General features: G+C 40.4%; 1 protein-coding gene across 1 annotated transcript in view; it reads left to right on the top strand.

Moving 5' to 3' along the window:
• The window catches only part of LOC108266140 (coiled-coil domain-containing protein 148), a 97,578-nt gene that overhangs the window by 29,008 nt on the left and 41,042 nt on the right, over positions 1-27,528 (top strand). Inside the window, exons 5-9 of the mRNA XM_017469173.3 lie at positions 1,627-1,721; positions 3,281-3,426; positions 13,924-14,019; positions 16,388-16,575; positions 24,142-24,280. Of these exons, the coding sequence (XP_017324662.3) occupies positions 1,627-1,721; positions 3,281-3,426; positions 13,924-14,019; positions 16,388-16,575; positions 24,142-24,280 (664 nt within the window). The remainder of the gene's footprint in view (positions 1-1,626; positions 1,722-3,280; positions 3,427-13,923; positions 14,020-16,387; positions 16,576-24,141; positions 24,281-27,528) is intronic.

Here is a 27,528-nt window from a genome sequence, read left to right as displayed (position 1 = left end):
AAAGATAAATGAGGTGAAACTCCTGATTGCCTTTTTCACGCTGGAGGAAAGGAAAAGCTGGGATGAGACGAGGAGAGACGGAGTCAGATAGAGAGACTCGTACTGGCGAGGGGGAGAGAGGAGATAAAGACAGAAAGGAGGAGTTAAGTAAATTCAGGAAGGAAGGAAGGAAGAAAATGTGATTTCAAGAGGCTTGAAAGAGAATGCTTCAGCTGGAGCCATTTACAATAGTCTCTCTGCTCACCGGTGTTTATGAGATTCTGTGTTTCCCACACAGGCAATGTGACATTGTGTTTAAAAAGGATGTGTGTGGGAGAGAGACTGATAGAGACAGAGAGAGAGAGACATGGGGAGATAGAAGAAAGACCCCCGCAGGTTTATAAAGGTGTGTGATTTGAGAAGGGCAGCCATAGCTCTGGGGTAATGAGCGTGTGTGAGTCAGGCAAGGTTAATGGGGTGCACGCATGTGGGATTCAGTAACGAGCAAACAGCACACACAACACACACACGCACACACACACACACACACACACAAAGCCACCCACAGATCCTGCCATCCAATTCATTAGCACCATCAGGCAGTATGCACTGGTAGAAAGTCGGATGGTTGCGCTTTTACTCTCACTGACCAGTGAAAATTCTCATTGCCACTGCGTCTGCGTGACTGTAACCGTTTCTTCACAGAAGCAACACGTCGGCCAAAAAAGTACCAGTTACACAACTTTCTTATTATTATCCACGGAATGGATCGGCCACGACATGTTTCACGTCTGAAGTGTGCTTCTTCAAGGCTACAAGGCTAATGTAGCTTACAAGTAACGGAAACTTATGGCTACATCACACATCGGCGTAGTATCTTTCCATTAACACGAACATACGTAACAGTAGAGTAATTCAGTATGGTTGACAATAATATATAAAAGTGAAGCTGGAACCATATTACCATCTGAATCACTAGGAATATATAATCCCACCTCCAAATGTTGGGCCTCATCCGCAAACCAGACAACGAACCATCAAAACAAAAAAGTGACTGGGATTCTGTTTTCAGATCCGTAACGGCCCTTTGTCTATTTTTATAGACAACAGTAAGTCAGAAACCAAATACATCTGTTTGAGATACTAAACAACTCAATATGGATTGAGTCAGACACGAAGAATCTACAACGCTAAACTGGAGGCTATAACCTTCCCTTATTCATTAGCTACATTAGCCTCACAGCTCAAGTGCAATATAAAAGAAGCAAACTTCAGATAACAAACATGTTTTGGCTCATTGCCAACATCTGTGTGTGTGTGTGTGGGTGGGGGTGGGGGGGTTTGGGGATGCGGATGGGGTAAACAGGAACCATGTGCGAATGTTATTTTTGGTTCAAGTCTTATAGTTCCAATAACAGAGACTTTCAAAGATGCTGTAAAGATATCCATCAGTACACTCTTACAAAAAAGGGTTCTTCAAGGGTTCTTTAAGAGTTCACTGGATAATTATGGGTTTTTAGATGCAAAAAAGGGTTCACCTTGGAAAACGATCTGATACGGTTCTACACAGAAACTACAACTACACTCAAAAAGAGAGTCCCAGATGTGAGAGTGTCCGATGTGCTGCGTCTCATTGCCCTGTTTTAGGGAGCGAGTGGAGGCAGACATGAGGAACTTCCTGACTAGAAGCAGACTGGATGAAGGGGAAGATGGAGACCTCTTCACTGATCTGCTGCATGCTGGTAATAAATAATTATCATCAGTTTAATGGAGAACATAACATTAGTATATAACGATGTTAAGAACAGTGCTATTATGCTTTTTTACTCTTTAGAAGCAGATGTTTTGCCATTAGTGTCCTGGAGCGCAATAATGGCATCAGGCAGTGTTTTTTTAGCAGGCTAATGTCAGAGCCAGTGTCAGAGTAGATTATATTACTAAAATGTGGCAATGTTGCCTTGGTTAAGTGATTTGCATTTGTATCGTTTATAGCATACACAGATATATGTATACTGTAGTCGGTTACATCACGTTACGCAGAGCTAGGAATGTTTCTCTGTGTATGAAATGGGAACAGATTCCAAGTGAACAATGCAAGACTGTAAGTTTATGTGTAAAATTCTGTTCTACTGCTTTAAAGTTATGAAGTACTGACATCAGCGTGGGCATGGATCGTTTGGTCTGAAACATTAGCGAGCTAGATTAGCTTCCTACTATAAGCAATATAATAATCCATATAAGAAACTACAGATTGCAGTATATGATGGACTCAGATAGCGGGGTCGTACCGATAAAAATATCTTCAATTAAAAACTCCGAAGTCTTTTAAAAAAGGGATCTAAACAGATATAAATACACTCAGCGTCCACTTTAATAGGAACATCTGTGCACCTGCTCATTTACACAGTTATCCAATCAGCCGATCATGTCGCAGGAGCACGATGCATAAAATCGTGCCGATACAGGCCGAGAGCTTCGGTTAATGTTCACGTCAAACGTCAGAATGAACAGTATTTTAGGTTTGAGTTTTTCAGAACCCGCTGATCTCCTGGGAATTTCACCCACAGCAGTTTCTAGAGTTTACACAAAATGGTGCGAAAAACATCCCGTGTGTGGAGGGTCTGCAGGCTGAAACACCTTGTTGATGAGAGGAGAATGACCAGACCGGTTTGAGCCGACAGGAAGTCTATATAGTAACTCAAATAATCAGTCTTTACAACCGTGGTGAGCAGAAAAGCATCTCAGAATGTACAACACTTCAAACCTTGACATGGATGGGCTACCACTTCAGAAGACCACATCAGGTTCCACTCCTGTCAGCCAAGAGCAAGAATCTGAGGCTATCATGAGCATAGACTTACCAAAATTGGACAGTTGAAGACTGGAAAAAGACCAGGTGACCCCCCCCCCACCCACCCAACTGTCTAGGTTAGGTCAGTTCAGGTGCCCATGATAGTCTCAGATTCTTGTTCTTGGCTGACAGGAGTGGAACCTGATGTTCTTCTGCTGTTGTAGCTCTCCCACGTCAAGGCTTGATGTTTTGTGCATGCTGAGATGCTTTTCTTCTCACCACGGTTGTAAAGAGGGGTTATTTGAGTTGCTATATCCTTCTTGGCAGCTCAAACCAATCTCACTATTTTCCTCTAATCTCTCTCTTATCAACATGGTTTAGGTTTCAATCCGAATACAGATACGGATACAAATACAGATAGTGGCATTGCGTTATGCTTCTAATGTGTATGATGTGATTTATATGTGTGTGTGTGTGTGTGTGTGTGTGTGTGTGTGTGTGTGTGTATAGAACTGAGATTGGAGCATGAACGTGAAGCGTTTCGCTTGGCCACAGTAGAGCCAGTATGCCAGCTAAGAGAGGACCTGCTCTACAGACTGATATCACGGCCTCCAGCAGCCAATCAGCATGAAGAGTGGGTGCAAGTCCTTCAGCAGGTACATAAAGCAAAACAATCACACTCTTCATATCACCAATACCTCTTCATCTGGTGTATATGCACACTGAATAGACCATATCAGTGAACACTGCTGGTATGTAAATAATCCTCATTAACTTCAGTCCTCTGCATATATTCAATCTATAGCACGCGCACACACACACACACACACACACATAACTCTACTTGCTCTGTGTGTCTGCCTGTTCTCTCCTCATGTCCCAAGCCCTCGTCATCGAAAATTTTCTAATCGACTGTTGGTTAATTGTCAGGCGTGTATGTTTACAAAGTTGCTGAAGAATAAAATTACAAAATGACAGCCATGTAAAACATTAGTGGCATAGTATCCCTCTTAGCTACAGTAAAAAAAAAAACCCCAACACAACCTTAGTTACACTGACAGATAAAAAGATATTGTGCAGATACATTGTGTTCTTGTTTCCCCAGGGTCCAACTAGTGTAAATCAACCCCCAGAGGTTCCTCAATCTTACTACTACATACGTTTCCCAATAAATTTTCTGTTGTACTGATTATTTTGTAGCAATTACCACATAATAAGTACAAATAAATAGTGGTTAGCACGTTCACCTCACACCTCTCTCATGGATACCAAACAATTGCAAACAAAACACAGTTTTATCCCCCCAAAAAACTTTGTTAAATTTTAGTAGGTGTTTGATAAACATGAGAGTAGAGTATTTCAGTGAATGTTTTTTTTTTTTTTAAACAAAAGATCAAAAGGTTAAACAATAAAGACAAATTTTCATAGCCTTCTCTGCTCATATTTACCAAGGGGGCCAATATTAGTATGTCAAGCAACTGTACCCTTAATAGTGTCATTACTGAATAATTCATAGTAGTTATTGATTCATTTTCTGTATATCACAACACTTCCGGATTCTAATCAGACAGATTCATCGCCTATAACAGCAGCTTCGACAGTAGCGCCGGCTGCAAGACAACTCACAGGTTTCTATTAATGTGCTCTTGCTAGCATGTTTTCATTTCCTTAGTAACAATTCATTCACGGTGACTTGTAATTGTCGGCTTTCTGTGAGGAGACGTCTATTTAGCATGCATGGAATGAGCCTGCAGTGGAAAGTCTTCAGGATGGAGGGCTTTGCATATGTTTTAATATATTTATTCATTTTCATATGATTCATTTACGTGTGATTCATTTAAATGTGACTCATTTACATGTGATTCATTTTCATGTGATTCATTTACCTTTCCTCTTCTCTCCTCCCTTACCTTTCCCAAATATTTCATTGAGAAGAAGAAAAAGAAACAGAAAAAAACAAAACAAAGGAAAACAAAATTAAAAGTACCACCCAGCACGTAAAGATGAGGAAACAACACTAACAAAATGAAATAAACTCTAACACAGTCAGAGCATCAAACACAGAGAAGCACATTAATACAGAAGTAGATTTAAGAGGAGTGAGTCCACAGAATCTAGACGAAGTAATGCACCGACAATATCTTCAATAAGAATCCGAATTCTGTAGGGCTGGAAGGCCGAGTGCAAAAAAAGAATAAAAGTGAAAAAAACTCCACTGTATAGGTGATGCAGTTCACCCCGATATCAAGAGTTTAATGTAGTCTCCTGCTTCCTCCGCTGAAATAAAGTCCTTCTGGACACCGTTATATGTAATGCGAAGCCGAGCTGGGTGAAGTATTCCATAGCGAGCTCCCTCAATACCACGAAGTTGACGTGTTCTTTCCAGACATCTTAACGTGCCACAAAGTTCAAAGTGCAAATGAGGAAACGAAGTAGTGCTTCCGATTTGCTCTGCGAATGTTCCACAGCATTAAACATTACTATGAATGGATCAAAAGTTGCAGTGCTATAAGAATAATAAAACACTTCAGGATGTGCTGCTAGTGGAAAATAATCCACTTCACGGTTTTAAGAGGAACCCCGCTCTGTATCTGGCACATTCTACCATCCCGTCATTGATTATTTTCTTAGAACAGACACTGAGTGCAGCAGAATTCACAGAGGTATTCATTAAATTGATTCAGAAATATTCCCTTTATACACAGACATGTACGTACATAGAAATCCCCTCTGACACAAACCCGTAAACAGACGCAAAAGGAGCTTGAGAAATTCCGATTAAAGCCATGTTGCGGTGTGTCTACAGTGATAATGAAAAAACTCAATTATATGCAAATTTGACCTTTCAGAACGCTGTTCAATATGGCACTCGGAAATGCACTGAAGTATCAAGTGAAAAGCTAATTAAAAGTGGTTATCATCTCAATATTTAGATATGGGACTGTAAACAGAGGGTCGAATAGCTCATTGGTAACAGAATGCAGCCAGCAGATGGACGAACGGCAGTTAAAATCCCAGGTCTGAGAGCGTTTCTGTGGTCAGTGACGGAGCTGTGAACTGGAAAATGAATAGCACCATCATGCTGCTGTTATGCTCTTGGGAAACACCCAGGCAGTGTTATGTCTTTACTGAATGAACAGATCTGTCCTTAAGGTTAAGGATTTGAGAGTTTCATGAATCACTTTATTTGCTGAGTATACTGATATGGACAAGACGTCGGACAAGACATTTATCTTGGTGCTGGGGTTAGAACAAAAGGCTGGATTTACACGGAATAATGTATAATGAAATGTTGAGTTGTATAATGAAATGTTGCTGCAAAGGCTCGTTTTTTTAATACTGATCATATAACACTATCTGTATTTTTCCCTTTATGAGACTTTATTATACAAATGCAACAAGATCATGGGCAGAAATTGTGGACCTTTTTAATGTCGATTAAAATGATGATAAACCAAATCAGCGTAACACGCTTGGAGGAAAGGCCTCTTCTGCATACGTGAGCTCACGGGCAGCCATGATCGTTTAGTGTCACTGTGACTGACAGGAGAGAGAGAGAGCACGCGCGAGAGAGAGTATGCCATCCCTCCTACTCAAATAGCATGTTCAATTTTTCTCTCTTTGCTCCCAACCACGGATTTGATTCTTCTATTGCACCACTGTGGATCCGTTAAAGCACGTTTTTAGAGCAAATTAACAAATCGTGTATCTACAGTGCTGTGAAAAATTATTTGCCACATCCTAATTTCTTCTGTTTTTGTGTATTTGTCATACTAAACAGTTTTAGATCTTCAAATGAAGTACAACGTTAAACAAAGTTGCCTTTGTTTTTATTTATTTATTTATTTATTATACGGTTATTCATTTATTTATTTATTTATTTATTTATTTATTGGAGCAGAAAAGGTTATCCACCCATCACCCACGTGAAAAACTAACTGCCCCCTTAAACTTAAAATCTGGTTGTGAATCCTTTAGCGTCAATAACTGCAACCAAACGAACAACTGAAGATCAGTCTTTCACTTACTTCTAGGACTAGGATTTACTCCTATGCTTTGGATCATTGTTTTGCTGCATAATCCAGTCGCACTTGAGTTTCAGTTTACGGACTGAAGACCGGGCATTCTCCTTTAGGATTTTCTGGTAGAGAGCAGAATTCAAGTTTCCCTCAATTACTGCAAGTTGCCCAGTCCCTGAAGCAGTAAAGCATCCCCACACCATCACACTTCCTCCACCATGCTTGACTGTGGGTATGATGTTCTTTTTGTGTGATTTGGTGTTTGGTTTACACCAGATGTAACGGGACCCCTGTCTTCCAATCAGTTTTGACTCATCAGTCCACAGAACGTTCTCCCAAATGATTGCAGATCATCAAGGTGTGTTTTGGCAAAATTCAGACGAGCTTTAAAGTTCTTCTGGGTTACTCTTCCATGGATGACATTTTTGCCCAGTGTCTTTCTGATAGTGGAGTCATGAACATTGACCTTTATTAATGCAAGACAGGAATAGCTTTGTAACTTGTCCCAGACTGATGTGTTTCAATCACCTCCTTCCTCATGATTTCTGGAATTTCTTTCAATTTTTGGTATACTGTGTTACTGGGTAAGACCTTTTCAGCAACTTGTTGAAAAAGTTTAAGTGTTGATTTGATTGAACCGGGCTGACAGTAATCAGGTCTAGTCCAACTGAACCCCATAATGAATGCAGTTTCATAGATTTTGGGAATCAAATCTATGGGGGCAAATACTGTCACGTAATGTTGGATGAGACAGAAGCAATTGCAGGTACGGCGGTTTAATCAGCAAACAAATCCGAAGGTATAGCCAGAAATCGAAACACAAAACAGGCAAGGGTCACACGATCAGGCAAACAGTACAAAACAGGCAAGGCAGAGAACCAAGGTCGATAGAGTAAACAAAGCCGAAACCAGAATAACAACACAAAACAAAGGCTTGGTAAACAACAGAGACAAATGATAACTGAGCGTAATACTTCACGAAGAACTAGCGAATGAGTAGTCTCTTTTATGCGTGGTGTGATTGTGAGTGTAATTGGGAAGAGGTGTGTTTGTTTAGTCCTCAGGAGAAGGTGACATGTCTGTGTGTAGCTTTGGGAGCTGTAGTCGTCGGCCATGTTTGTAGCTTGCGCTGCATTCTGGGAAATGAAGTCACTAGTTTGCCATGACATAGCAAATACATTTTCATGGCATACATGGCAATACAAATACATTTCACATATTTTGTGTTTACTCGGGCTACCTTGGTTTTATCTTAGATTTCGTTTTAATTTATGAAACAATTTAGTATGAGATGTAGACAAAAACAGAAGAAATCAGGGAGCCCGTTTAGGAACTGAAGAATCCTGAACCCCTTGATGTGTTTAAGTTTAGTGATACCATAGAAGAACCATTTTCTGGTTCCTAAGAGTCTCACAATGCAGCAATGAACTACAGATCGGTTCCCATCGTGGAGAACTTTCCACCCGATGAAAGACAATGTGTCCAGTGTTTGAGTGTGTTCAGCTGCTCTCTATTGTAGCATGAGCAGCAGATTAAAAAAAGATGTGTCTTCGTGTGTCTTGAGCAAGCACATGCTAGGTGAAGATAAGCACGTGCTCTGAGACACGTGAAACCAGTCATTACATCTTCTCAGCACTTCTTTACTGTCCCCAGTAAGTAGCTGTTAAATGATAGGTGAGTGCTAGCTAGCAGGTGAGAACTGGTAAATGATCAGACGGGGTCGAAATAAACCCAAAACAAAAAACACAGGAATTCAGTTTATGAGCTAGATATGGCTGATGAGCTATAGGTTCCCAATCCCCGGCCCACGGGAGGCTATCTATGGTGAGAAAATGCCAATTGTCTTTATGTTGTTGAACAAAAATGGGTCCTTTGGCAGCAAAATGAAGAAGGCAGTAATGTAAGAAAGTAAAAGTAGCTGAACTGATGGAACGTGTAGTATGCTCTCGGTAACAGTCACGGTCCTCTGGTTTTGATGGGAGGCAGGGGAGTGTGTTGTGCATTACAAATACCTTCACATTGTAAGAATATAAATGGATAGCTCTGACATAAAACGTGTATTTTTGCAACACACACACACACACACACATGCTGCGGTGAGTCATTCTTTGAGATTCAATGTTCCCATTTGTTTTTGAACAATAACAGATTCATGTGGATCTATTGGTTTTGTCCTGAATGTAAGTAATTAGATCAATTTTTAAAACACAGCCTCACACATACACACACACACACACGGAAAATGGGAAACAGTCACTCTCTCAGCCTACTTTTCTCTGTGGTGTTCCACTGCATAAAAATGACCCATTAGCAGGCCTTATCACCTCACTGCTAACGTTTTTAACACACCTTTCCCCACATTACGTAACTGCAGCTCTGAATGGGATGATATGCTATTTGCCTGGGTATGATTATTAAATTCCTCACCTCTATTGCAGTAATGATGAGAAAAGGGGACAGGGTTCATATTCAATATGTTAATAGCTTTGGTGATACATACATGCTGTTTGAGAGGGCACACTCTCTGAGACATGAGATATGAGTCATGTAATCATCTGGCCCTCTCGTTCGTCTCATTCAGTGCACCGTACAAATGAAAGCAACATCTTCTCTCTCTCTGTTCTCTCTCATTCAATATCCTGTGTTATGGATTTTTAAGCAGATCTACTTCATTCCAACCTGTACAGAATTGTCTTTGAAGATAAATCTTAAAGTGGTAGAAAGCCTGGCTGGACAGGAGGACGCAGGTTTTATTCTATAGAACCTTTCACGCTGATAGGAAGTGCGTTCCACTATTGATAGATTTCACTTTGAAATAGGGGCAAACCCAGAAAGAAATAATCCAAAAATGTGGAGCTGCATAGGCATTTCTTTAATAAATAAAATCATATTATTGTTACCAACTGTCACATTATTTAATGTAATGGAGGTTAGGACGGATGCAAGTGCAGATAAGAGCTTTTATTATAGAGAGGCAGGCAGACGAATCCAAATCATGAGACAATAGCATGGTCAAAAACAGGCAATTGGTGAGGCGAACGGCAAACGGGCATAAACAAGGCAAAACAGGAATCGAGAACGAGGGCGAGAACAAGATCAAAACAATAACACATGAACTGAGAAACAAACGCTTGGTATATGGAAAACTCACGTAATACTTCGCAAAGAGACATGAGGGGTTTAAATGACAAATGTAATCAAGGGTGAACACAAAACAGCTGAGTCTAATGATGACACACGGGAAACGGCCAATGACAATACAGGGGCGGAGACAGGACATAAACCATAACAAATGCACGTGTTGAAAGTGAACAAAGTCAGTGTCACCAAAAACCTAAAAGCATGCACTCGCTATGAGCTCGCGCTTTGAGCTCACGCTGCGGGTTTCCGAGCACAAAGCATGCTACAGCACTAGCTCGAGGAGAAATTGTGACAGAAACACCCCCCCCCCCCCAGGTGCTCCTCCCGGAGCACTAGAACACACTTCCCTCCCCTGACAGTCCTGGCCCTCTGGGCAAAAAGTCTTCAGTTGAACAGGGAGTCTGAGAGGCATCCTCAGCTGAGCAGGGATTTTGAGCGGTGTCCTCAGCTGAGCAGGGATTTTGAGTGGCGTCCTCAGCGGAGCAGGAAGGCAGAGCGACGTCCTCATTGGAGCAGGAAGGCAGAGCGACGTCCTCATCGGGGCAGGGAGGCTGAGCCGCGTACTCACCTGTATGGGGATGCTGAGCGGCATCCTCAGTCATGCAGAAGGGCTGAGCGTCATTCTCCATTGACTCTGCAGGCTGAACTCGGTTGGCTGTGTCACCAGACTCAAGTGTACGCAGAGCTTGGTTGGCTGTGTCATCAGACTCCAGCATGATCATAACTTGGTTGGCCGTGTCAGCAGACTCGGGCGTGAGCAGAACTTGGTTTGCCGGGTCAGCAGAATCGGGCGTGAGCAGAACTTGGTTTACCGGGTCAGCAGAATCGGGCATGAGCAGAACTTGGTTTACCGGGTCAGCAGAATCGGGCATGAGCAGAACTTGGTTTGCCGGGTCAGCAGAATCGGGCGTGAGCAGAAATTGGTTGTCCGTGTCAGCGACCTGGGACAGGTGAGACCACCTCGTGGATCTCAGGTTGGCGCTCTGGTAATGAGGTCACCATGTTGACCTCTGGCTGGAGCTCGGCAGATGAAACCACCTCGTGGGTCTCAGGGTGGAGCTCTGGTGTGGGGGCCTCCCTCTTTGCCTGCATAGAATAGGTGGTGAACAGCAGGGCAGGTTTATTGGCCAGGCTGGCCCCCCCAAAAGATGTTCCAGATCGGCCTTAGATGCTGGACTCCCGAATGCTGTCACAAATCTTCCCACAAACTGGGGTTACATTCCCAAGTTCCCTGGCTCCCTTGGCCACTAGGAGCTGCACCCACTGGTGGGCTGGTCCAAAGAACCGGGACCACATGAACTTGAGCAATTGCTTCTCCTTCGGCTTGGGGTCTGCTAGACTCGCAAAATTAAACTGGCAGTCCACAAGAAAATATTCAGGATTGCCAAAAAATCCATCGTAAGGATCTGGGAGCTCCATAGCAGTCCACTGAGGAAACTGGATCGAATCCAAGGCTGGCACAGTTTCCTTGGCTTCTCTGGCATGATGTCTCCTCCGTCTTTCTGCTGCATCCATGGTGAGGCGAAGTATTCTGTCACGTAATTAAACTTAATGGAGGTTAGGACAGATGCAAGTGCAGATAAGAGCTTTTATTAAAGAGAGGCTGGCAGACAAACTCAAATCATGAGACAATAGCGCGGTCAAAAAACAGGCAATTGGCACACGGGCATAAACCAGGCAAAACAAGGACGAGAACAAGATCAAAACAATAACACACGAACTGAGAAACAAACGCTTGGTATATGGAAAACTCACGTAATTCTTCGCCAAGTGCAAAGAGACATGAGGGGTTTAAATGACACACATGATTTTTCCACCACCATGCTTGACCATAGGTTTGATGTTCTTTTTGTGTGATTTGGTGTTTGGTTTACACCACATGTAACAGGACCCCTGTCTTCCAAACAGTTCCACTTTCGACTAATCAGTCCACAGAACGTTCTCCCAAAAGGTTTGAGGATCATCAAGGTGTGTTTTGGCAAAATTCAGACGAGCCTTAATGTTCTTCTGGGTCAGCAGTGGTTTTCATCTCACTACTCTTCCATGGATGCCATTTGTGCCCGGTGTCTTTCTAAGAGTGGAGTCATGAACACTGACCTTTATTGATGCAAGACAGACCTGTAGGTCAGTAACTGCTTTATCCTATCCAGGTTCACTGTGGTGTAAATGGTTTTGATATTGATAAATAAAACCATTTCAGATCATTAGAAAATATCGCAGGCAGGTGTAAATAAAAATAATAACTGCAGACACAATTGGTCAGAATTCCTATCAGTGTTGGATTAAAAACACGCCTCTAGTGCTCTACGCTTTATCTGTTCTACAAATGCAGTCCATCATATCTATGTGTATAATATACAGCACTTGTAGATATTTTCACTATAAATACATTTCACAACAGTTGCGTAGCCAGGATTTAATTTCACCGTCGGTGTGAGGAAACGTCCGTCCATCCATCCATCTTCTATACCGCTTAATCCTTTTCAGGGTCACGGGGAAACCTGGAGCCTATCCCAGGGAGCATGGGGCACAAGGCGGGGTACACCCTGGACAGGGTGCCGATCCATCGCAGGGCATGCTAAATGAAATCACAACATGATCTATACAGTTATATTGATAAGTGTGACATGCTCATGCATTTTGACCGGATGTGACACAGTAGTAGAATTTGTTATTTAATCATTTAAGGCATGAGCTACCATTGCTATAATGTTGTCATCAAATACAGTTATGACAGTTTCGCTGAAAATGATTCAAATAAAACGCTAGTAATATAGGTAAATGACTTTGAATTGTATGAAACCACTGAATGGTATGTATTTCTCTCCTTTTACGTATCTCTTCCTGCCGTCACTTCGGTAACTTTATGCTGTGCTAGCTGGCTACTAGCTTTCAAATTGAAAGGGGAAAAATGAATGATTTGTTCATTCTGTTTCTCGCCATTTACCAGCTGGTAGGCAATAAAATCTGATTAAAAAACTAAAGAGTGTTCGTTTGATGTTTGGGAAGGTTAAATATGACATTGTAACAATGACAGTGAATCGAGTTGATCTTACATGAACATCATTATAGCCCAATTACTGCACAGTAGTATTATTTGACACAACATATTTGCATGGTAATTGTGCTATAAGGATGGATATATAAACAGCACTGGAGTGTATATCATACAGTTCACTGTTTTGAGAAGGAAAATATACAGTACATCACTCATATCACTAACAGTAGCTGTCTAGATTGTTGCTAAGAAAAGGCGAATATGGAAGTGGCCATGTTTTTCGAACTTTGTATCTCGATTGCACCGATGTCGTAATAATTACGAATTCAGAATTCTGAGTTAGATGCAGCATAAGCATCTTGAGCTGGAAAGAACTCAGGGTTCAAACCCACAATCCACCCCCCGCTGTTACACAGTTAAGAACATGGTCTTTAATAGTACACAGGTATTGTTTGTGCGATTTCAGACACAGCTCCTGATTCTTACCGAATGAAACACTGTTAAAGTGCTTTATCACGCAATGAAACGAACACGGAAACCGATAATGGAAACGTAAATTACGGTAGACGCATTTGAATAATTTCTGTAACTTGATATTTTCTTAACGTGATATGACTCATCTTGCTTAATAGCCATATAGATTAAAAAAAAGAGAGGAGTTGAGCTAGTAATGATAAACGGAGATGGAAAAGTAAACGTACGGTAGGTGGAAGCGCCGGATGTGGGGTTCTCACAGTCTAAATCTGTTTGTTGAATGAATATTTAAAGTAATTTCATGACTGTGAGAAATGACAGGCAGACTTTCGAAAGTTTTGGTACAGTGACTCTCAGTAAATGATCACAATCTTTTCATTTAAATTCTCCTGGTACCTACGGCGTATTTAAGACCGTATAAATGATGCCTTCTGCACGTTTTTACGCAACCCCGTGTCTTGTATCTGTGCCTCCTTCCTCTGTTTATCCTTACCTCTCTCTCTGTCTGGCTCTCTTCCCAGGTGATATCTGTGAAGGAACAGCAGCAGGCTGTGATGGACAGACTGCAGGATGAGTGTGTCTCTCTCGAGCAGGAGCTAAGCGCTGCTGGACTGGAGGTATTAATCACTCTGGCACTGTTCGGCACTGCATATTTCAGCAGGCTGATGCTGAAGCTATTTTCATCAGCAATTATTTTGGTACAATGGTGGTGAGGGGAGGAAAATCATCCTGTGCTAGTCACTATAGGAATTATAGCTGTGCAGTGATTTAAAGACTGTTATGTATGCCTTTAGGCAAAAGACTGTTTTGATGTAATATGATGTGATTTTTTAAAATGTACCTAACAACCAGCCTGTGTTGCGATAATGGTTCTACTGTAGCGTGGTAGTAAGGACTATGTATGGAATAAAGTGTAATGTTGTGGAAATGTGGAAAATAATCAGTGATGGGGTGACGTTATCCTGTACCACTCTAATACTTACTGATGCTTTTTATTCCTCATACACCACAGCAGTTTGCCACCAGTCAGTCATTTTTATTTATTAAAGATCATCATACTTTTTATCCGTTTATAATTACATTTAAACTTGTGGATTGTCTATGAAACAAGTTATCACTTACGTATGTTATGATAGTGTAAGAGTATAAACAGTTGCTCCCTCACTTTCTCGGTCAAAAAGGAGAGAAAAATGCAGATGGTTATTTAAAAAAAAAACTACATTGTCCTCCATTCTGAAGATTTACTCTCGCATAAAACCTTTGATTGTTACAAAGTACTGACACTGGACACTCCTTCCATAAATGTTCAATAAAATCGGCATGTTTTATTTATGTTTCACCATATCGCACACATTATTAAACAACAACACATTTTTAATACTTTTATAATTCAGCTTAAATGATGCAGAAATGATACATTATATGCGTTTATAACATATTAGAACAAGCTGCTGTTCTGAAAAATTAATCAACACCTTCTGACCAATCAGATTTAAGAATTCAACAGCGCTGTGGTATATATTATTATATACAGTGCTCTCCACTAATATTGGCACCTTTGGTAAATATGAGCAAAGAAGGCTGTGAAAAAATGGTCTTTATTGTTAAACTTTTGATCTTTTGTTAAAAAAAAAAAAAAATCACAAAATATATATTCAAATATATGAATACATAGGGGTGCCAATAATTGTTGCACACCTATATTGGATAAACCTGGGTTTTGTTTGCAATTGTTTGATATCCATGAGAGTATTTTCGTGAAAGGTTCAACAATAAAGACAATTTTTCACAGCCTTCTCTGCTCATATTTACCAAGGGTGCCAATATAAGTGGAGGGCACTGTATATATCACTATACACTACCAGGCAAACATTTGGACATACATAGAAGGTCTTCATGTTTTACTTTTTTTACAACCCCAATTCCGAAAAAGTTGGGACAGTATAGAAAATGCTAATAAAACAAAGAGGACTGATTTGTAAATGTACTTTGTCTTGTATTTAAACAAAGAACGTATAAAGACAGGGTATTTGATGTTTTACCTGATCAGCTGCATAGTTTTTTGAAGATAAATGTTCATTTTGGAATCGATGCCTGCAACACGTTCCAAAAAAGTTGGGACGGGGCAATATAGGACTAATAGCGATGCGACAAGTTGGAATAAGACAATCAAACGTGTTTTATACTTGAAATGAACAGTATTCCTGATAAAGCTTTGCTCGCTCTTGGTATGTTCATGAGGGAGCTTTATCCAGGATTTTTATTTATTTATTTTATACTTTTTTTTTTTTTTTTTTACTTTCCAGAGCACTTTTTGGGTTAGAAGTTACTTGTGTGGGGATTTAAATTTGAAGTAAAAATCTGCTTATTTAAAAATCAAATTTGGCAATAACTTCACTATTCACGTCTGACTTGGAAACAAATTTGAACCAAAAACATTTTCCAGAATGTCTTTAAGACCAAAATAAATGTTCAATTTATTCAACCTTTTGAGGTTTAGTGTACAATAGATATAAAATCGAAACAGCAACGAGAAAAACCCTATCCTTGTGTACGTGTAGTTGCATTAGCATTTTAGCTAAACCTCAAGCAACCAGTGGTCTCATATTTCATATATTATGGTATACAGTATATGGGTTAATATGTAGACAATCATCAGGCAAATTTGTAATTTACTCTAAGTATATACTGTATTTGACAACTGAAACAAAACTGGAGCATGTTGCTGATAGAGGAGCATAAAATGTGTGAATTAAAAATCAATACGTTTAAGATTGTGTAAAATACATCAGGAAAACCTACATATATTCACATATATTAAATATAGTGGTAAATATATTACATGGTATATTGTGGCACTAATGAAGTTTAAATTATAATAAGTCACTCCAAGTGTTCAGAAACCTTTGACTGTCAGTGCGTATATTTATTAGAATGATCAGATTTGATTGCCTGCTTGAACATGTAGTTACTGCGCTGCTGTAGGAGCGACTGGATACTGCTGCAGTGGAGGAGTATGTTGATGTTCTGGAGCAGATACCAGAGGAGATCCTGACCGCACACTGCCCTTACCCCGAGGCCAAAGAATCCATCATCACGGCCTTCATCAACATGTCAGAAAAATACTCACAGCGCCTAAAGACGGCACGCAGCAGGTTGCTGGGCCTGGACAGGTGATACACAAGCGCAAATACATATCCATACATTACATATGGAGAAAACTGCACACTGAAAATTAAACTGTGGATATTATATATTATATTACTATTATATTACTATTATTTTACAAAAAGTGCTATTGAAATAAACAGAAGCACACCAATCCTGCACAAGCCCAGCCTTTCCCCCTGGTAAACTGTCACTATATGATCTGAATTTGCATACTAGAATGTGATTGGCTCTTCTATTTTATGATGCAATAACACTTTCCATCCACATATTCAATACTTATAAGGATGCAGCTACAGTGACTTTGACCCTCCTGTCCGTTCAGATCGATTTCTACTGAAAAGACTGAATCATAATAAACATCTTTTACAAAGTCTAGGGTGACTTTAAAGCATGCAGGTCTATGACCGTTTTTGCTGGATAAAAGGATTTGTCCTTGAGATGACAGATTTAAGACAGCTTGATGAATCATGAATAAGTCTATTTGCTGAGTATACTGACATGAACAAGAATCTTGTCTTGGTGCTGATGTCATATCAAACACTGGCTGTTCATAGAGAACAGAATGGAATACAACCACTATACAACCATGTAAAAAAATACAAATAAAATGTGATTCAAATGAATGTGATTGAAAGCAAACACAAATCGCATTTCCGGGAAAGTTGGGATGTTTGGGGTTTGCATTAAAAAACGAACCGTTAAACGACCGTATCAGACTTGCAAACCTTTATGCATTTTGTGTAGGAGCTCCGTATATTAACATCAATGGAATGCAAAAATATATCCCCCCCCATAAAAAGAACAGATGAGCCAATGGACGTATGAGTCTGGTATGATTGACAATTTCACAAGCCAACTTTTCGAACTGCTCACACTCGGAGGAAAGCGTTATGTGCCCTCTTTCACACACAGTACTGGGTAGAAGTTTTAGGCAGCCTATTATTTTTTGTATAAACTTTGTTATAGATTTTTTTATTTGATGACTTCTACATTATCGACTCAGTACGAAAACATTTTAGCTTCCCAAACATTAGATTTCTAGCACAAAATGAAATGTTACAGAAAAGTGTTTGTATGTCAGTAAAGAAAGCAGCAGATTACGTGGTAAGAGACACTTTTCAGACAAAAAACACAATGAAGGCTGCTGGGATTCGCTGCAGAAATAAGAAGCGAGTGCGACATTAAAAGTCTCCAAAGGAACCGTGTCTGGTTCTGCGAGACGCTCGATAACACTTCCACTTCCACATTTCCTTATAAAACTGCACACATTGTACCGGAGACTACCAATTTTATTTGTTTTTTTTTTCTCACACCAAATATTGACTTTGTTTCATTTACTACAGTTTACTGCTCGTTACGGTATTTTCTTTTAATGTAGAAATATTTATTTTCATGGGCACACGGTGGCTTAGTGGTTCGCACGTTCGCATCACACCTCCAGGGTCTGGCGTTCGAGTCCCGCCGGCACCATGTGTGTGTGGAGTTTGTATGTTCTCCCCGTGCTGCGGGGGTTTCCTCCGGGTATTCCGGTTTCCTCCCCCAGTCCAAAGACATGCATGGTAGGGTGATTGGCGTGTCTAAAGTGTCCGTAGTGTATGAACGTGTATGTGATTGTGCCCTGTGATGGATTGGCACCCTGTCCAGGGTGTACCCCGCATTGTGCCCGATGCTCCCTGGGATAGGCTCCAGGTTCCCCCGTGACCCTGAAAAGTAGTAAGCGGTAGAAGATGGATGGATTTAATTTCATTATTTTGAAGGCATCTTTGCTCTACAGCATTTCCTTGCATGTGCCTAAAACCTTTGTACAGTACTGTATATGAGCTCACAGATGCCCATGACTAGTTAATGTCATTGTGATTGACAGGGAAGAGAGAGTATATCATTCCTCCTCCACTTTTGTTCTTTTAGACTCCCAGCCACAGACGACCGTGGCATTTTCAGTTTTGCGATCTCTGGATGATATGGCGAATGTTTTCCTGTCGCGCCACTTGGGAGCCTGAGCAAGCGTTTTGAACTCTCTGCTCCAATGATGCACTGATGCCCTCGCTTTCCATCAGTGGAAATGGAGAATGTTTTGAATTCCTTGATGTGCAATAAAATCGCTCAATATGTCCTACTTAGCTGTCATTAAATAAATATATACTAGTTAACATATTTCTTAAGATTAAATTGTCCTATTATGTCAAATCTAACACATTACAAATCATTTTAATGGTAATTATGATTGGAAAATGTTTGTATGCTTGCTCTCCTGCACCCAGTTTGAGCAGAAAACTATGCATGAGGGACAATGGACAAATAGTCTGTGAAAGGATTGTAGCATGTCATGTTCTTTTTCTGTTCACTGCATTCCCTACTCTACTCTATTGTATTAAGACTCTTCCTTTCATTATATTTTATTTGCCAGTAATAGGCAACCCCTGGGTGAATGGGATGACTCTGCCTGTTTTTTTTTTTGTTGTTGTTGTTTTTTAAATACATTTGTAAGAGTATTGACAAGTTTGGTTTTATTATTTGAGAATGTAAATTCTCAAAAAAAAACAAACAAACAAACTAGGAAATGGGTTTAATGGGGAAATGATTCAGGGTTTGAACACATTTGTTATAGCCTGTGCACAAGTTTGAATATGCTTTGGTGGCAGAATTAATTAATGCCATATGCTGAGCGAATAATTAATGATGGAACATCTTTATTTAGTGCAACCCGCTAAATAAAGTGTTTTCCACTGATGCAGTATCTACTTTTGCCACAGCTCCCAGTATTCTGCAACATTTCTGCTCTGGTTTGACCCAAATGTGGCGAACCCAAAGGAACCACTTAAAAAAAAAAAAAAACTTTCCATTTTATGCGCAAGATGCCATAATCCCATTAGGAATGCTACACCCAAAAATTAAAACCAACAAATGAAAGCAAGCAGAAAATACTGTACATGTGGGAACAGGTCTCATTTGCATAACGCACCATCCGCCAACTAAAACGTGTTTATTATTAGCAGTGATAGCACTTCTGGGTGAAGGACTGCTATGAGAACTGCTTATGCGCAAGTGTGCAAACACCATAGCCTGGGCTCCTTAGAATTGCAAGCGCCACACTTCTCAGCTTCTCAAGTCTGCATTTGTCTATCACACAGGGCTGAAGTGATCGCAGCAGTCACGTCTCTCGACCAGACACGTTACGTATATCACACAGAGAAGTGACACGCGAATCCCACTTTGTGATTATTACATTCCGGAAATCATAAGGGATAAAGCTGCTATATTTCATGTAATCGTGTCACATTCCGCTCGTTTTTGTCATCCTAATGATGCAGAGCCCACTCACCCCCACAGTGACAGCTAATTAACGTGCCTGACCACCATATCGGTTCTCCCTTAGTTCATTAAGCCCAATTAAAAGCTTAGCCGAACTCCGAGGGCTTTAAAATGGCATCCAAATCACATCGTCTAAAGAGCAGGCTCTGCGGTGTATCCCCAGGCAGCGACTCCCTACAGGGCCTGATAACACACCCGCACACACATACACGCACAGACACACACAATTACGTCGCATGCACGCCAGAGAAGCAAACAAACACATCCAGATTGATTTCTCAATGCACAAGGTAGTAAGACATGGAGAATCTGAAAAGATAGTACAAGAGATGCAAGCGAGATCTGGAATAAAGATTTTTACCCCCTCTCCATTTGCCACTTTAGGGGTTACGTGAGTAATTTCACTTCCTGCTCAGAAATGTTACATTCCACTCCTGAAATCCACATGGATAATGTTCTAATTATGCACAGACTCTCATTGCATCATTCTAATAAGTCATTTCTGTTACTCACAATGTTATGGAGGTTTATCGTTTTGGAAAATGCAGCCACATGGCGTGTAATTAGCCCCAACACACTGACACATTACTGTGTGTTCATTTGTCAGTGTCTGTGATTCATCCTGGCTGTAGTTTAACATTTGGCGCAGAGGCAGAGCAAGCAGGGATGTCTGAATGCAGTTTTAATTCAAGCTCACAGATAAGTGGTTGTGAAGTATTGAATTTGATCAAGCCCGAATGTAAATGACTTTAGGTTATATTGCGGAATGTCATATTCTGGAGTTGTTGTTTTTTTTTGTTTTTTTTATTAAAAAATTGATATTAAATCGTTATGAAAAACCTACCTGGCGCTGCCAGCAGTTTAAGTGCATTTGCCAGTTGGTGGGTTTTTAAAAGGCACTAACCTGATAATGGATATGGTTTGTGAGCAAACTCTGTGGAATGATGAGATGATATTAAAGCGGTCAGGTTTGAATAGCGCAGTGAGCAGTGAGAAGTGCAACACTGGGGAAACTATTGAAAGAAAATGTAACAGAAACATGATCTGAAACGGAATCATCTATAATATATTTTTTTTATTATGTCTAAGTTTAGACAAATGTGATATTCCTTTTCTTTTAAGAGTTATATATATTTATATTTAAGGTGTCATGTCATCCTCAAGAACAACAAGCACAGGTCATTGGATTGTCAATTGCATCATTGGGCCTGTTTATCTGACACAAACATGCTCGTATATCTAACTCTAGCTAGTAAGAGAACGTAAAAACCCAGGCTTTATAAAGTAAATGTAATGTTTTAGAGCCATGTAGTGGCGTAGAAATTTTAAATTTTCCAATTCGGTTACTAATGCAGAAGAAAAACTATACAAAAGCAACTGATACAGGGGTGAAGAAATGATAAATCTATTAGTTTTGCCTGGAAATTGAAATGACTAGGCTTAAAAATACACCATATGGCTAAAAGTATGTGGACATCTGACCATCACACCCATATTTCGTTCGTCCTCAAACTGTTGCCACAAGGTTTTAGCCACACAATTGTATAGAATGTCTTTTTCCCTTCACTGGAACTAAGAAGCCCAAACCTGTTCCAGCATGACAGTGCCCTTGTGCATAAAGCGAGCTTCATGAAGACATGCTTTGCCAAGGAGTGGAAGAACTCGAGTGTCCTGCACAGAGCCCTGACCTCAACCCCACTGAACACCTTTAGGATGAACTGGAACGCCGACTGCACCCCAGTCCTCCTCAGTGAGCATCAGTGCCTGACCTCACTAATGCTCTTGTGGCTGAATGATCACAAAACCCCACAGGCACGCTCCACAATCTAGAGGAGTGGAGGTTATTATAACAGAGGAGTGGAGGTTATTAGAACAGCAAAGGAGAACTACATCTAGAATGGCATGTTCAACAAGCAGATATGGGTATGAAGGTCAGGTGTCCACAAACTTTTGGCATAACATAATATATTAAAGTATGGCAAGCTAGTTAGCTGGTGAAGTCCATTTATGTAGCGGCCACGGTCATTATTCTTTTCTAAAAAAACAAAACAAAAAAAACCCAAAAGTGTCACATCTTGTTTGCCCCCTCAACAAAAAGTCAGCAGGTCATTGATCAGCTGTGGTTTTCACTTTCATGGCATCAATAAATGTTATTATTTGAGTCTGGAGAGCAACTTCTTTACATCTCAATATGTTGTACTGGGGGGCGGGGCTTGATTGTTAGCACGTTTGCTTCGCGTAAGAATCACCACGTGCGTGGAGTTTGCATGTTCTCCCCATGCTCAGGGGGTTTCTTCCTGGTACTCCAGTTTCCTCATGCAGTCCAAACACGTGTTGTAGCCTGATCGGTATTTCCAAATTGTCCGTAGTGTATGAATAGGTGTGTGAATGCGTGTGATTGTGCTCTGCTACGGGTTAACACCCCATCCAGGCTGTCCCCTGCCTTGTGCCCAGAGTTCCCTGGGATAGGCTCCAGTCTCCAGGCTTCCCTGCGACCCTGTGTAGGATAAACGGTATGGAAAATGGACAGATGGCTGAATGGTGTACTAGTGCGAGAAATATGTGAGAGCTTTTTGTCAAGGGCTACTGCACTACGGCTTCATCCAGCCCTGTGATGTATTTCTCTAAAAACATAGCATACGGACAATCTCTCACGTGTCACCTAATGCATTTGGACCTAATTCAATTCCGCACTTAAAAAAAAACGTGCAAAAACTGTAGCAGTATTTTTCAGTGCAGACTTTTAAATACGAACTCTTCTCCACTCGCAACTCCATATCATCAAACTGCCACAGGGACTGCAGAATTGAAATCTGTATTCTGTGTCATGTCCTTTAACTTTGACAGGTTTATTGCTGACAGTAGAGCTGAAATTTCATTGTGTCTGATTTTGTGTCATTGTGTCTATGACATGTCCACACTAGTTGGGATATATATATATATATATATACAGTGGCAAGAAAAAATATGTGAACCTTTTGGAATTTCATGGCTTTCTGCATAAATTTGTCATAAAATGTGATCTGATCTTCATCTAAGTCAGGGGTACTGACAAATATAATGTGTCTAAAATAATTACACAAAATAAATTCTGATCCCTCATGTCTTTATTGAACACTCAATTTTGAAGAGCGTAATTCATGAAGCCAACTAACTGAAGTAAAAGCTTGTTCTTGAACAGGATTTGATGGTTGTTAATCACGAGCTCGACTCGTTCTCACTTTCATTCGGACTCAACGCGCTTTAGTCTCGGCTAGTCCTGGTCTCGGACTTGACAATGCCGGCCTTTGAAATCACTTTGTGACCCTTGCCAGCTTTATGTAAATCAACAATTCTTGATCGTAGATCCTCTGAAAGCTCTTTTCGGCGAGGCACGGCTCACATGAGCGTGTGCTTCTTGTGCAGAGCAAACTCCGAAAGTTTGAGGGGTTTTTATCAGTCAAAGTAGCCGTAGTCCACACCTCCAAACTCGTTTTCTTAACGAGACTCCGGGTGTGCAAAAAAAAAAAAAAAAGAAGCTTTTTTGAGGTCATTAACTCAAGGGTTCACATACTTTCTCCACAAGCACTATGAGTTTTTTTTTTTTTTTTTGGTTGTTCTCAATAAAGACATGAAAGATCAGAATTTTTTTTGTGTTATTATTTTAGACACATTATATTTGTCAGTACCCTTGACTTAGATGAAGATCAGATCACATTTTAAGACAGAAAACCATGAAATTCCAAAAGGTTCACATACTTTTTCTTGCCACTGTATTTGTGCGTAAAATAGAAGCCATGTGTCCTGTGTAAAGGCCACTTTAACACCACGCACTTTGATTATTTGGGCAAGTCATAACTACAGTCTGGTGTGAAATAGGTTTAAGAGGAGTTCCTAATTGAGTGAAGATTATTAGTATTTTAATAATAATATCACAGTTTTTAACGATCATGATTTTTTTTTCCGTAAATGAAGTTTATACGCACAGAACTTCCTTGATAAAAACATCTCAGGTGACCCCCGCATTGGGAGACTGATGACGCCCCTCAGATGAGTGGAGAAACCTCATGACATCACAAATACCTCGTGTGCCTTGGACTTGCAGCTACTAGACGTCGTGATAGATTTGAACTCCACTCTGATGAAATCATAACCTGTGAGATTGTATAAACCTGTTGAGACCCCTAGATGGCATTTTTATGAGGCACAGTTTTTCATTAGGTTGTGTTTTATGGTGAACGTGTGTGTGTGTGTGTGTGTGTGTGTGTGTGCATCAGGAATTGTGGCTGGAATGAAGAAGATCACTTGCGATTCCTTCACATCGTAGGTCAATATTCTCCTGAGCTAAGAAACCATAGAGGGCTCTATATGGATATGCTCCAGAGAATTCTACCCCATATCTCCAGAGCAGAACTGGTTAGTTACCACACACACACACACACACACACACCACCAACCACTCTCTCTCTCTCTATATATATATATATCCACTGTTTATTCGTCATACTTCTTCAGGGCTCTAGACCAGGCCTATCAGCACACAACATCTTTCTTACCACAGATTCCTGTCTGGTTACATATCCAGCTGTTTCCCTATGTCAGTGAGTTCTTCTCTAGACTGCATCCCATAATTTGGGCCAAAAGAAAAAAAATGTTAAAGGAATACTCCAGCATTTTTCTAATCTATCATTTCTATTTCCGTACGTAACATGTGAAATGTACTCAATTGCAGTTACCATCGGTTTGACAAATTTCTCCGGTTCTCAGAGAACAACAAGAAGGGCAGCTGTTGGGGCGTCAATAAAATTGTCTTCGTTGCTGTTCTTCAGACAAATGTATTTGTGAATTAAGCTCTAAATGTGTATAATTCAAACTTTGAGAGAATTATGCTTCGAGAGGGAAGGATTTATTGCGTGTACCAGTGTAGTTGTGTAGGTCTGATTGTGCATGCTTTACGGCAATAGGACTCCAGTCCGGTCTGGAGATGTTTTCTGTACTGACTTGGAATTTTCTCCGACTTATACGCATTTGTACTTGGACTTTGTCTGGCTGAATATGGTCTTGGTCTTAACTGCGAGGTTGTACAAATTTTCTTCGTGTTCTCTTTCGCGTGCCCAGAGTTTGACAATAAGTAATTCCTTCTTGTAGAAAACAGCCTAATCTTTGGCGTAATTCGTGAAGCCAACTAACTGAAGTAAAGGCTTGTTCTTGAACAGGATTTGATGGTTGTTAATCACGAGCTCGACTCGTTCTCACTTTCATTCGGACTCAACCCGCTTTAGTCTCGGCTAGTCCTGGTCTTGGACTTGACAATGCCGGCCTTGACTCCAGCCCTAGCATGGATGTCATGATGTAACTCACAGGTCTCAAGAGATTATTATTATTATTATTATTATTATTATTATCAAAATCCAAAGTCAGAATGATTAACATAAACAAATGTTAAAATGCAGCAACCACAATATTCTAAACAAAGGCCAGAATCTAAAGCGTAGTCAAGAATCAAGGCAAGAGTATCAGTAACAGTATACAAGACTTGACACTAAGGTATGGCGAGACTTTGCAACGACGTGATGCACGTGTAGTCCTTATATACTCTGGGCGGAAAAGGAAGTACTCAGGAAGTGTCTGTTGTTCAGAACTCAGGGGAGGGGAATCTCTGCTGACAGGGAGATGTAATGCCCCAGGCTAATAACCATCATTACCTTTTTTACTGTCGAATAAAAGTATAAAAAAAGATTCACATATACACTACATATGCGGTTCATAGAGATTAGCTTGAAACGCTGGAGTTTTCCTTAAAATTAGCATCTTTATAGACAAACAAGTCTGTAGTATTGACTGTCGAGTAACACGCGTGTGCAGTATTGATCTGCGCTACTTTTACTGCTTATCATAAAACAGCTGGACTTTAGCTTCACTACTTTTTCCTTTTTTTTTTTCATTTTCTGCTTAGATATGTTTGTGTCTCAGTGTGTGTGTGTGTAGATTCGCATATCTGTGTATTCTAAGAGGGCTTTGTGTTTTCCCAGCAACATGACAAGCTGAAAAAAGCGACGCTGTTGAGAGAACGAGTGTTTATATATATATATATATATATATATATATAATACATAAAACACTTGATTTTTCAGGACACATGGAAGTGATGGAACATGTTTTATTGCTTTAGTGCAGATATTCAGTCATTCCACACCTCTCTGTTTACTTCAGCTGCACCTCTTCCTTTCTTTTTCTCTGTCCCTGTTCATCTAAGTCAGTTGGTGAACACTCAGGTCATCTCATCCTTCAGCCTCCCTCTTTTTCTTTATCTTATACCCAAACAGCAAGGACCTAACAATTATTGGTTCTTTCTGGCTCCGCCTATTTCCACCAATCCCCCCCCCCCCTTTTGTTCACGTTTCGTTTCTTACTCAGATCACGCTCAAAGTCTGCGGTTCCCAAAAGCGTTGCATTGTAGATATGATCTGAACTGATAGTCCGAACTCGTAATCGCTCTGCTATTTCCTGATGAGATGTGTGCTCGGTTTGAGAAACCTGACTCATCGTTTTCTTTCTCTCTCTATCATTCTCTCAGATCTCTTTCACTCCAGTAATCGCTCTTCTCTCGTCTATTTCCTTTCTTCATTTATTTTCAAGGAATATTCGGGCGTTTCTCGAGAAACCCTGTTTGTGTGAAACTCACTTGAGGCGGAAGTTTGTCGGGGCTTTCAGCAACCGTCCCAGAATCGTTCCACCGTGTTTTCAGCACGTTGAAACGTGCTTAAATACTGATCTGTGGTATTCACACGTGGATGGGTTAGGGTGCGGGAGATAGATAGAGATCGAATATCCCTTAGAATTTCTGCCATTTGATTTTGAACATGCATTGACACACAAGCACGTTTCACCCCACCGCGGTTCTCTCGGCGGTGTCACTTATCATCCTGGAGCGAGCCAAACGAGAAAACGACACATTCGGGGAAAACTCCGGCCGTGTTTCTGCAATGAGAACGTGCAAGCAGGCTTGTGGAGTAACGGAATACATGCGTTATGTAAGCAGGATGCAAAAAAACTGGTAACTGTAATCCGTTACAGTTACGTCAAAAAACAAATCAGATTACAGGTACATTTTGTACATAATGAAAATACTATCAGGATTACAATTATTTTCATTTAAAACTGAAGAAACGAACCTTTTGACATAACACAATATAGACGGCCGCTTGATTATAGTTCCGGTTCTTGCTTGCCGGTCGTGACTCACATGAGGAACCTCCTGGTGCATGCGTGAATAAATCTCGAAGTGATTCTAATTTAAAATTTGCCGCTCGCAGATCTGTAAAATTGGATCGTTTTCCTCAATAATTAAACGGACGAGTGTAATATTTTTGTCTCGTTTGTTTAATTGATTTCTCTTTATCTACTTCTAGGACTTGCAGGAAAATCTGATGACGATTCAGATCGTATTCCTGCAGAAATCTCGAAAGAATTCTAAAAGGTTCACAAACTTTCAAGCACCCCTGTATATTAACACAGGTTTGCACTCTAGTTTTAATACAGTGAGTGACAGATCCTCTAATGAAAGATGGCTCCTCCACACAGACCACTTATCCGTTCTGTTACTAAATGAGATAAGGAAGCGATAAAGATCAGCATGAAGATGAATTAGTCAAATATAATTA

The sequence above is a fragment of the Ictalurus punctatus genome, chromosome 6 (assembly GCF_001660625.3).
Source record: "Ictalurus punctatus breed USDA103 chromosome 6, Coco_2.0, whole genome shotgun sequence".
NCBI classification, from domain to species: domain Eukaryota; kingdom Metazoa; phylum Chordata; class Actinopteri; order Siluriformes; family Ictaluridae; genus Ictalurus; species Ictalurus punctatus.
This window is presented reverse-complemented; position numbering and strand designations above follow the sequence as displayed.